The sequence below is a fragment of the Cyprinus carpio genome, chromosome B6 (assembly GCF_018340385.1).
Source record: "Cyprinus carpio isolate SPL01 chromosome B6, ASM1834038v1, whole genome shotgun sequence".
Classification (NCBI taxonomy): Eukaryota; Metazoa; Chordata; class Actinopteri; order Cypriniformes; family Cyprinidae; genus Cyprinus; species Cyprinus carpio.
This window is the reverse complement of record NC_056602.1, coordinates 16,537,057-16,549,318: the sequence shown is the minus strand read 5'-3', so window position 1 is coordinate 16,549,318 and position 12,262 is coordinate 16,537,057. Positions and strand designations below refer to the sequence as shown.

Genomic DNA, 12,262 nt, shown 5'->3' with positions numbered 1-12,262 from the left:
ATGCTGCAGGCCAGTTTAATAGCAAAAAATTTCATACTTATAACTGAAAACCCAGTTTTTAGGATTCAAAAATTCTAGATTAATCCAAACACAAGTGTCAAACATGAAACCTTTATGAACTTCAACTGATTGGAAATATCAAAGTTTTTATTAGCTGTCATTTTGAGTCACACATTGTAAACAATTTTTTGTGTTATTTTTCATTCCTATAGAAACGGATGGATTTATTTTTTCTCAACCAACCTTGAGCTCATCTAATGTATCATATGATCTGGTACAGTACACTGTTGCCTTCATTCATTGTGCTGAAGATGAACACAAAACTGCGATGTCTTTTTAAAATTTGTCGAGTCAAATTTAATTGACGTACCAGGACTACACCATTAGATATTGAATTAGTCTTCCCCGGACTGACATATTCATTTGTGACTCAATCAGAAAATGCCATCTCAAAGGACACACATACGGTTACTTGTAATATAACCTCTGACAACTGGAATGAGAGTGCCTTCTGAATGGGTTACTTCTTTCCGAGAGACAAACTGCAATACAAAAAGAAGATTTTGTCAACATCAACTATATTTTTACCCAATGTAATTAATTAAGAAATCACAAAAATGCACTTTTTCTTTTTGAAGAGGCATATAGTTCTTACTTGTTAAAAGAGTCGTCCTGTAGATTCAGAACCAAACTATCTGCGCTCAGGAAAACCCTGTTCTGTGAAGCCGCCACCTGGAAAAAACCTTCATCTGGTCAGGGCTTTCAGAAAGGACATTAAAACATTCAGCTTTTTCCAAAAGGAATTGAATAAATGTTAACCCAACAAATGCCATCCAAGACCAGCTGAACTTTGGCAGTACTGCTAGTGAACATCAAATATTTACATGGATGAAGTGTACGGTTTACATCAGGAAAACTCATTAAAATGATGAATAAATAAAATGAAGTGAATAATAACATCGTACCGTTTTGGCGATGTTCTGCGCTGCTCTGATTCTTCTGAGTTTAAGGTATCCAGGGTTCTTTGTGACAGCCTTCCCTAACTGTCAATTAGACCAGATCAAACTAAAGTTCTCATATTATTCCTTTTCTCACATGAATAATATTTACATTATATAATACTATTCTAATATAATAATTATAATTGTATAATATTAATATACTAATAAGAAAATTAAAAATAACACATTTAAAATACCCATGACATTTGGACTTGTGAGTGTTTGGCAAAAGTAAGTATTTTTAGGTAAGAAGCTCAAACCATTTTGGCTGCCTGGGCCTCTCCTTCAGCTTGGATGATTTTCTGCCTCTGTTCTTGTTTTGCTTTCTCCACAAAGAACTGAGCTCTTTGCGCCTCCTGCTGGGCTGGAAGACCATAAACACTTTTTATTACAGTAATTATGCCCATATATTGTGCTAGAGCACACAAGAGCCTTATTTTACCAACCAACTTGTTTGGCCTCCACAGCCGCTGTGTACTCCTTGCTGAAGCTCAACTCTGTGATGGCCACGTCGTCGAGAATAATGTTGAAGTCCTTAGCGCGTTCAAAGAGATCCCGTCGGATGAGCAGAGAGACCTGCACGAAATCAGTGGAGAAGATAGATTAAGAATATAATAATTTTTAGACTGTAATTTGGAGATTTGCCTTCTTTTGAATATGGTCTGTTCATGTCTAGAATATGTGAAAGTCTTTCAAAACTGAGTAACAGATTGTGAGAAAATACTAACCTGGGCTCTTTGTGTAATTAGTTGGGATGCGTTAAATTTGGCGACCACACTCTTCAGAACTTCATTTACAATGGACGGCAGCACGCGCTCATCGTAGTCCTTCCCCAGATGCTGGTACATGACAGGAAGGCTGGAAGCCACAGGTCGTGACAGCACACGTAATGCAATGTTCACCATCTGCAGGTCTGATCACATTACAACAACATTACATATTCATGTAAGAAATAACAACTTGAAGGCTTACGGATTTGGTAGCCACATTTAAATAATAGGTGAACGAATTATGACTGTTGAAATGAAAGCAAAAAAAGCATGACTATGACAATGAAATAAAATTTTAAAATGTACCTTTGCTTCCTGTTAAAGATGATATTTTTCTTGGTTTCGCTCTGATATCATATATGATTGGATATTGAAACCATGGTATCCTATAAGAACAATGATATTAACTGTTTTGTTTTTTTAAGCTTCAGCTTTCCTTTTTTATTATGGTGATATATGAAAAAGGGTTTGCTTTCAAAGAGAACAAGTATAGAAAACTGTTCAACAAGTCTGAAGTGGAAAAAATTACCTGAAGTGGAGACCCTCAGAGAGGACTGTATCCATCTGCATCCCTCCAATTCTATTAAAGATAACTGCACGCTGACCACCCTCCACTAGAAACAAGACAATTTGCGTGAGTGATGGCATTACCAGTCCTCTAAATTTATTATATTAATTTCAAAAGTTTAACGTTCAAAAATATTTTGTCCAAAAAGCCTCTTATGCCCATCAAGGCTACATTTACTTGGTCAAAATACTGTAAAAACAGTTATATTGTGAAACATTATTACAATTTAAAATGTTTCCTATATTAATAGATTTTTTTTATTAATTTCTGTAAAAGCAAAGATTATTTTAGCAGCCATTACACCAGTCTTTAGTGTCACATAATCCTTCAGAAATTATTCTAATTTATTAATGCATGGTTTTCCTTCTGGAGCACCGGTGGGTATTTGAACCTTCTGTAATAATTGCATATGAGTCCCTCAGTTGTCCTCAGTGTGAAAATATGGATCTCATAATCATAGAGTAACTTTTGGAAAAGTGTTCAAATATGCAGAAGATGCTGGAAAACCAAAGAATGTGCAGGACCTGGGGGATTTTTCTGAAGAACAGCAGGCAGCTGAACTGCTCAGGACCAACGCAGGACTCATGAACAACTATCACAAAACAGAAAAGCAGTCGTGGATCATCCAGGAAACGACATACAGTATTTAGATTCAAGGGTGTGTAAACTTTTGATCGGGGTCATTTTTAAAAATTCAGCTACTTCTCTTTCTTGTGGAGTATATGTGAACATCTGTTATGTGAAATAGCTTTTTCAGGACAGTACTGAATAAAACATAACATGCAATTTTCAAGAGCTCTCTTATTATCAACATATTTCTTATTATTATCAACATATTTGCATATTCTGCAAGGGGTATGTAAACTTATGAGCACAACTATATATATATATATATATATATATATATATATATATATATAAATATATATACAAAACTTTTATTCATGATTTTTTCGATCAATAGAAAGTTCAAAAGAAAAGCATTTATTTAAAATAAATATTTTACTGTCAATTTTGATCAATTTAATGCTGAATTAATTTCTTTCAAAAACAAAAGCATGATCACAAACTTTAGAATAGTAGTGCATAAATTTGCTCTAGACACCTGAGCTTTATTTCTAATACCTTTTTTATGTAATACTTTACACTACTGTAAAACTGAATTACCTGTATATGTGGCCTCTTTGACTCCATAAGCAAGTGCACCTGCTCCAATTAATAACTTTAGACCAAGTCCAGCCCCCTTTGAGCCAGAGGACATGCGTCCGGCGAGATCCTTTAGGTTCTGGAGCAACCTCTGTGAGATTACAAAATAATATTCATTTTCAGTGGAAATTACATTGACAATATTAGTTATATATCAGCAGTAAAATCTGCACAGACATGGTCTTACCAAAAGGGTTAAATGTTACGACAGCGCCATCATTTGATACTTAATGGGTATAATTAATCAATGCTAGAATTTTCCAGCTTTCTATTTTTAACGTTGCCCTATTAAAGTGTTAATATTAATAACCATTGTCTGGGAAATTACTTTATTAGCTGACATTCTGATTCAGATCATGGAAGCACAGAAACTGTGATAAACAAATTTGGAAACCCTGCATAAAATTGATTGTATGTCTACATCAACTACCTAGTATGTATCTAGTGTGTAATAACTACCTAATATAATGTAATAAATCCCTAATAACATTCAAACGGGCCAGATGTGGACCGGATCTGGGCCAACACTTTGTTGCTGTCTGGGTAACTTAGCTGTTAACGTTACAGGTGATATTAAACGTCAAAGGCCGAATTAAGAGGCTTTTAGAGCAGCCGGTAACAGGAGTCAGGACTTCAGTACAGGTATTCAAAGTCAGAAACTGTTTTTCAGAAACTATTACTATTCTAATCCCTATTAATAAGTCTAATTTTAGTTTAGATATCTGTGTAGGGCTCTGACAGCACGTCTAATCTTAAAATGCGCTTTAGTGTATGAGCAGATCAATGTACAGTACTGTATATGTAACATTCTCTTTCTCTTCCGATTTCTGTTGCCAAGCTGAATGTGACAGTGTATAAAAAGCTGACCGTTTCATTACTGAGCATTTATAAAATTATCATGGTATAAATATTATTATTTTTTTTAAGAAATAAGATAGTATACTCACGTTAGGCTCTTTATTAGCCATGCTTGCAAGATCTACCCAAGGTCGTCACTAACAACTTCCGCTCAAACTTGGAGGAATTATGGGTAATGTAGTACTCTTGGTTAAATACACGTTTTGGACATTACTACATAGAGAACGGATAATCTTTATAAAGCAATTATATGCTAGGTCATATCCAAGACTATATATTTAATTTAAAACTTTTCTGATGTAACTGGACCCAAATGACAGCCATTAAGATATTTTAAATGGATAAAGATTTGTGCTCTAGTTAAGTCCATGTGATTAATGTAAAAATCTAAATGCACAAACTGTTTTAAAACAACTAACTGTTTTTGATTTGTTCTTATTTTCTACTTTTTTTATGTCATGTTCATGGACATGCAATGTGTGACATTAAAATTGGCCACAAAGACATTTATAAGAACACTCATTCTGCCTAGAAAGACTTATGGAAAAATGCGAGAGAAAGCATTAATATGAATATTTGAATCCATAATTATATAATTTATTTTAAAACACAGCCTATCTTACAGTTTAACTAAAAAACAAACAAACAAACAAAAAAACAATGACACCATGAATAACCACACAGACTGAGAGCAAACCTTTTAAAAACAGCTGATAATGAAGCAGTGTACATCGCAGGATTGAATTATAGAAGGAGAAGAAGAAAAATATACAAACAGGTAATTTACACAACCAGGTTGTCATGAGCTTGATAGCTCTTATGTACAAGTCCTTATCTGCCATAAAACTGGTGTGACCATTTGTCTTGAAACTGGGTTTTACTGAAATGTTCCCTTTAATGCTGTTTCCACAGCGCCTCAGAGGAAATACTCATTATGTAGAGTGTCTCCTCTGGCTACTCAAACTTGTAGTGATGGGTCCATCCTCTGGAGTGACAGTAGAAAAAAAAAATGTAAAGGTTCCATGTCTCAGACGTAGAAGAGTCGTACCCGGGATGTGCTGACATGAAGATCGTCATCATAAAACTTGGTCTCTATAACAACATTACCACTGCAAGAGACAACATTTAATGTCTGATTAATCCATGAACAACTTTACAAATATCTAATATGTAGAATATCAGATTTTATTCTCCCAAGAAAACTCTTACGTTAAGACATTTGCAGGCATCATCTGTGACTCTGGTGCAGCTTCTATCAAAGACTGCCATGTGTTTGTAGAATTAGGAATCACAAAGCCAAACTCAAAAAACCACTCTGAAAAAAAAGACAAGGTACATGTGTAAGTGCTTTGTTTTCACAGTCAGGCTTTCTAAAATCTTTTCAATTCAAAGATTTCAATTCAAGTCAAACTGCAAAAGGTTTTCACATAACACAGATAAAGTAACCTGACAAGTCTGGAAATGTATATTTTATATAATATCAGTCTAATTCCACAAAACCATGAAGGCAAGCATATATCAAAATGTAAATGGCCAACTGTTGTGAATTAGTGGTGAATGTGTAATAAATAGTTAATTGAAAGAAATCTTAGAAATCTTATATGAAGCAACGGGAACAGTTTTTGTAAGTGAAGAAAACAAAAATAACGACTTAATTCAACAATTCCTTTGTCAACAGTCTCCTTTGTGTCTCTTCATATCACTACATGCTGTGTATGCTCTTCTGTATCATCCGCACCACAAGGATGAGACTGTTGACAAAGGAATTGTTGAATTAAGTTGTTATTTTTGTTTTCTTCGCTTACAAAAAGTGTTTCCGTCTCTTCATATAACCCAGATTGCACGTCTGATGGCAGATGGAGTATTCTGACGATGACTTTCATACATTTTATGGGCCTTGACACTGCTATTTACTTGGCAGTCAATGGGACAGTCACAGGCCTCCTGGTTTTCATCCAAAAAATTAAATTGTGTTCCGAAGATGAACGAAGCTTTTACGGGTTTGGAACAACATGGGGGTAAAGTGATTAATGACAAAATGTTCATTTTGGGGGTGAGTATCCCTTTAAGAATAGTATAAATACATGTTTAAATGTTTCACAAGTTACATGCACCTGTGATTTGGATTCCATTAAATCACAATATGATGAAATATTGTTCATCATCTGTTTGATTAAATCTTTAATTGATTTTTCCGTACATTTCTGCCATATGTACATAAACCGACAGTAACCAATGATAACCTACTACTAAATATTGTAGAAACTTAATTTTCTGTAAAGCTGCTTTTCAACGATCTGTATCGTAAAAAGCGCTATACAAATAAACTTGAACTGAATTGAATTAAATTAAATCGAAATCTAACTAAACAATGACTATGATATGAAGGTCACATTAATGCAATATCATGATCACATTTTTAGCAGTGTTTAGTTAGAATGTTAATGTTTATGTATGTTTTTAAAACCTCTGTAGCAAATATGAGAACGTATGGTTAGTATTCAGAAATAAAGATGGTATATTAACCATTTTTTAACACTAGTCTTGTGACAATCTTTTTTGTGTGTGACTTTTTTTTTTCTTTGATTTCAGCGGTGACACTGTTAAAATGGATTATGTCCTTTTTTTATCAATGGACAATGAGAAAAGTCATGGAGCTCCTTACTTGAGAAGACATCTCAGTGTTAGATCATTTTAATCATACAGTATTTCAGAAGCAGCCACTTTATAAAAGAGAGCTCTAATGTTACTGTACTATCATCACTGCTATTCCTTATCACTAAAGTGCAATGTGCAAGAAAGAATTAGAACAACCTTCTAAGCACTGGCCTTTAAAGAAAACTTTTTGTTCCAGTCTGAATTTTTCTAGTTTTTCTACTGAAGAGAAATTCAGCTCTCTGGAGACAGCTTTACATTTCAGGATCTTCTTAGGAACCCGAGCTGGAAAACAAAATCACATGTTAGCTACCAGACATGGCCCATTCTGTACCAAATTCAGAACTGAAAACTGAGCTTGACCTCTCACTGACATCCCTAAAAGGAGCAGTGAAGAAGTGGACAAAAGAGAACAATTGGCATAGCTTAATCGAGTCAATGGTTTTAATCTTTAATGCAAGGTAATGCTGAAAACCACAAACCTTCATGTTCTACCCCAGGAAGAGAGAGGTCTTCAGTTCCCTGCCAGAGAACCTTCCCTGTCTCTGCATCTCTAAGATTCATCCAGTTTCTGAAGACAAGTTAAGGCATGCTGAACAGACTGACAATGAAAACATCTCCTGATATCATCTCCTGAACAAAAAAGCAATATAAAAGCAGTCCATAAGACACTTGCCCTATATTCCAACTCTTCTGAAGCCACATAATAGATTTGTGTGAGGGACACACTTTAATATCTTGCTTGTTTTTTGTATTCCACAGAGAAAAGTGAGTAACTCTCTAAAGACATGATTAGTTAAATATTCCCTGAAATGATGTCTAAATTCAAGAGCATCTAATAACTACATTTAGCAGCAATTAGTCATAAAACGCAAACAAACCCAGCAGGGCTAATTGAAACAGACCACACTTGAAGTCCAAAAACAGCCTGATCTGTCAGCTAAACATTGATTTGTGACAATGTCCTTTACTTTGTGTCATTGACATCTGACCTCTTCATCTTTAGACCACCTGTATGAGCCTTTCAGGCTAGCAGAGCACACTCCCACAAGGCTGCGTGTGTCATTACAGGTGCATAGCACAGGCCCTAGTTACCAACCCCGTGAGACCTCAGTGAGGGCTGCGTAAGTGTGCTACATGTATCACTAATTCTAATCTATCTCTCAAGCATTAATAGCAACACATAAATGCTTCTTAACAAAAGCAAATCCCTAAGTTGTTCCTGTATAGGAATAAAAAGGGCTCATCATAAATCCTTAATAAAAAAGTAAATATTACTGACACTACAACCATAATAATAATATAGTGCTGTAAAATGATTAATTGCAATTAATCACAACCAAAATAAAAGTTTTTGTTTACATAATATATGTATGTGTACCGTGTATATTTATTATGTATATATAAATACACATACATACAGTTAATATTTTGAAAATATTTACATGTATATACATTTATATATTTATATTCTTGTATTTTATATTATATATAAATATATTTAATATATAAATAAAACATTTTTCTTAAATATAAACATGTATGTGTTTGTATTTATATATACATAATAAATATACACACATCTATTATGTAAACAAAAACATATTTTCGATGCGATTAATCGTTTGACAGCTCTAATAATAATAATAATATATAATATTATTTATTATTATTATTATTAGGTTCTTCTCATTCTTATGGAGACTTAAATTTATATGGAACAATTCTGAGGCATTAAAATACTTGAAATGTAGTCTTGAAATGTCCTGAGACCCGAATAACTAGAAGCATGAGCCAGGATTCATTTTCAAAACAACCAAACTGTACCAAATGAAACTATTTAGTGGTAACTTCACTGAATAGATCCCATATTTTCATGCAGACTGCAAAAAACAACAATTATATTTTAGATGTTATGCACTCATATTAATGTGCTTAAACATCAATTTGGCAAATTCCAATTTTATGGAAGGTTAAGAGATTCTCGTATTTCCAATTAATTTTATGTGCTATATCCTGTGATATATTTCACCCTGAATTTAGATGCTAACAGCTGAAGTCACTAAAAATGAAGAACTACTCCCTTAAAGTGCCAGGCTCTGTATCTGATGAACCAGGCGACTGCATTTGAGATTATTGGTGACAGATGTCTGTGGGATCTCACCTGCTGAGCACACTGAGAGAGTCACGGGGGAGAGACCCTTTTACTCACAAACACTGTCACTGTCAAGGTAATTAGTCCCTTCGGCACCAATGCTTTCATAGAAGCCACATTCGTTTTTTATAATGTCATCTATTGTTGCGTACTATTGCAAAAGAGCTACAGTAACTGTGTATGGTTTAAAAAAAAAAAGATCAGTGGAGGCTATGTTTGTTCAAAAGCTTTACCAAAAATACATACAGTACTGTGTTCCTGAAAGAGGAACATAAAACTAGTCTTGAAAGCACACAAAATCCACATACCTTTAAAATATCTAAATACATAATTTAGCACATAATACAATATCTGTCTTTTTCTTTATTTAACACAGTGTTTTTTGTAGTCACTCAAGGGGATGGTGCTTTGCACACAGTAGTCACCTCTGGGGCACACTAGGGTAAAAAACTACACAGGGCAAATATGATGAAGCCTGGAAATAAAATAGCATAAAATAGCCTTTGAAAATTGGTCTGTGCTGCGCAACTACTTTGTACCAGATTCACGCTGCTATAAAGAGCTGTGCTATACTAAGATGACACATATTTGGTAAAAAAAAAAAAAAAAAACCTGTACTCTAAAATGATGTTCAGGGCCAATGCAATAATAGACATTATGCATAAAAAGATGTTTCTAAATAGGTAGTGACATCTATGGCATACCAGCCCATTCTCCAGTTTACCATGAACAACTACAGCATACAGTTTTAATATTCTATATAAAATGATTCCTGAATGTTTTATCCAGACACTCTAACATACACTACCATTCAAAAGTTAGGGGTTGGTAAGATTTTTGTTTTTGAAAGACATCTCTTCTGTTCAACAAGGCTGCATTTATATGAGCAGCCATTATTCCAGTCTTCAGTGTCACATGATCCTTCAGAAATCATCCTAATATGCTGATTTGGTGCTAAAGAAACATATCTTATTATTATCAATGTTGAAAACAGTTGTGCCGCTTAATATTTTTGGCAGAAACTGAAATGCTGAAAATCTCAGGACTTCTTGATAAATAGAAAGTTTAAACATTCTTTCACTTTTGAGAAATGTAACACTTTTATTTGTAATTTGTATTACAATGTTTGTAATTTGTAGCTTTGCTGAATATAAATTTATTATATGACCCCAAACTTTTGAACAATAGTGTAATCCAAAATATTTCCTTTCAGATGATCAACACTACCGTCCACAAACCTTCCACTGGAAGATAAACATTTGCATAAGTTTTAATCATTTTCCACAGCTTTGCCACAAAGCAGCACAGAGTTGGATGTGAGGAGCATAAGGCAGCAAATCCCTGTCCTTTCAAATCAAGGATTTAAGAATTACCAGCCTGTAAGACAAACCCTTGCTTTCCCAGAGAAGGTCACACAGGGTAGACCCATGTCTACTTGAAGAAATATTTGGGAAACAGTGTACATCAGGACTGACAGGGCAGTCTAAATGTTCCTGACATGGCCATTTTCACCCCATCAGAAGGTTCTGGTGCTAGTGTGATTATTCTTGTCAGATTTACAGAGCCTATTATAGAAACACTAGCCAGTGTTATGTAATCGTGATGGCAGGCACAGACTGTGTGAGGAGATTTCACCTGTATAATGCACCTGATCCCAAGAATCAGGTGCCTTTCAGTCTCGTAGTGTCCCGAAGCCCATGTGAACATTAACCAAACTTTCATCTGAGGAAAGGACAACATCCCACAGTTAGCTACTGATGCTGATATGCTCAAATAAATGTCAAACTTAGTGGGAGTTTTACCTGGAAGTGCCTATAATCTTCTAAGCACTACCAGACTGCTTCAAAATGACTTTCTTCAATAGAATTAACTCCACTAGTAAATTTCAATTCATATACCAGCAACTAGGTATGCATATTAATAAAAACAAGCATATTTATACAATTTATAGAATAGCAGATGTAATCTTGATTAGAGAAATTACACCATCTATTCATTCACACACTAATAAACAAACTGCTCATATGTTTAAAAGTGTTAATGCATCCAAAATCAGCCGACTGACAGTCTGACACCACAGACGCAAATATAGCCCTAGTTTGTTTGTTAAAATAAAAGGCATTTCTATTTATAGATGGATATCGTTGAAACTGAAATCTAGTCTAACATAATAACTAAGAAAGCATAGCATAATATGAAAATAGTACACTTCCAGTTTGTCCTGCTAACTGTAACCAGCTTCTCTTAAAGCATCAATAATACTTATCCTGGTTCCATAACCGATAAATGAATTACCTAATCCAGATTTACACCTGAATAAACATAGCTAGCTATAATGCAAAGTTGTGTGAGTTTGAGGCTTGTAGCTAACAGGCTAATCTGTCCCATCATCATTTAAGGATACAGTTTAAACCCCTTCAGAATATCCTTCGCTCTGTCTTCATCCGAAGACATCTTTTTCCTTGATCTTCAGCTTCAGCAGATGAAACGAGACGAATTAAAACGTTCAGCCGAGGAGTAACCAATAAATACCGGACAAAATAGTTTGTTAATTACATAAAATCCACCTCGAAAAGCTTTTAGTTACAGCGAGATTCAGCTTTAATCTTAACAGATACACTTGATCCGCTCACAACCTACTGTAAATAGATTTTTGTGGGAGACTGATAGCTGGTTCGACCAATCATCTTGCGAGTTTTCGAAAGCCTGGATTAAATGCGCCAATCGTAGCGGAGATGCAAGAACCAGGGCGGGGTTGGTTGCGTAGGGACGCGTCACCGATGGCAACCCCTCAAACGTCCTTCGGGCGCAGCAGAACGGAAGCGCGTGTGAGACAAAAAGTTATTTGTACATTATTTGTTATGGAATAAATAAGGCGCTTCAGGGGATAACATATAAATACAGTTCACATGAATAACGGTCTATTTATGAACTGTGGGCTTTAAACGAGGCCAGTGTACGTACAGATTGGTCTCTTTATGTAAATTATTTTGATGTCAGGAATTGCAAACATGGCAAGTTAAGTTAGTTCAAACAAAAAGATGCTGGA

General features: G+C 34.7%; 2 protein-coding genes across 2 annotated transcripts; both read right to left on the bottom strand.

Annotated features, from left to right (window-relative positions):
* Positions 1 to 267: 267 nt before the first annotated feature.
* Positions 268 to 4,564, bottom strand: LOC109067695 (prohibitin-2-like). The gene is made up of 10 exons (XM_019084613.2): positions 4,493 to 4,564; positions 3,507 to 3,636; positions 2,301 to 2,385; positions 2,078 to 2,157; positions 1,730 to 1,914; positions 1,448 to 1,577; positions 1,262 to 1,365; positions 966 to 1,043; positions 656 to 732; positions 268 to 542 (listed from the first exon to the last, which is right to left on the bottom strand). The coding sequence occupies exons 1-10, from the start codon at positions 4,511 to 4,513 to the stop codon at positions 521 to 523; spliced, it is 912 nt and encodes a 303-aa protein (XP_018940158.1). The 5' UTR covers positions 4,514 to 4,564; the 3' UTR covers positions 268 to 520.
* Positions 4,565 to 4,984: 420 nt separating this feature from the next.
* Positions 4,985 to 11,881, bottom strand: LOC109067696 (retinal rod rhodopsin-sensitive cGMP 3',5'-cyclic phosphodiesterase subunit delta-like). Its single transcript, XM_042725906.1, has 5 exons — positions 11,618 to 11,881; positions 7,541 to 7,629; positions 7,218 to 7,343; positions 5,613 to 5,718; positions 4,985 to 5,512 (listed from the first exon to the last, which is right to left on the bottom strand). The coding sequence occupies exons 1-5, from the start codon at positions 11,665 to 11,667 to the stop codon at positions 5,431 to 5,433; spliced, it is 453 nt and encodes a 150-aa protein (XP_042581840.1). The 5' UTR covers positions 11,668 to 11,881; the 3' UTR covers positions 4,985 to 5,430.
* Between the last annotated feature and the right edge of the window lie 381 nt (positions 11,882 to 12,262).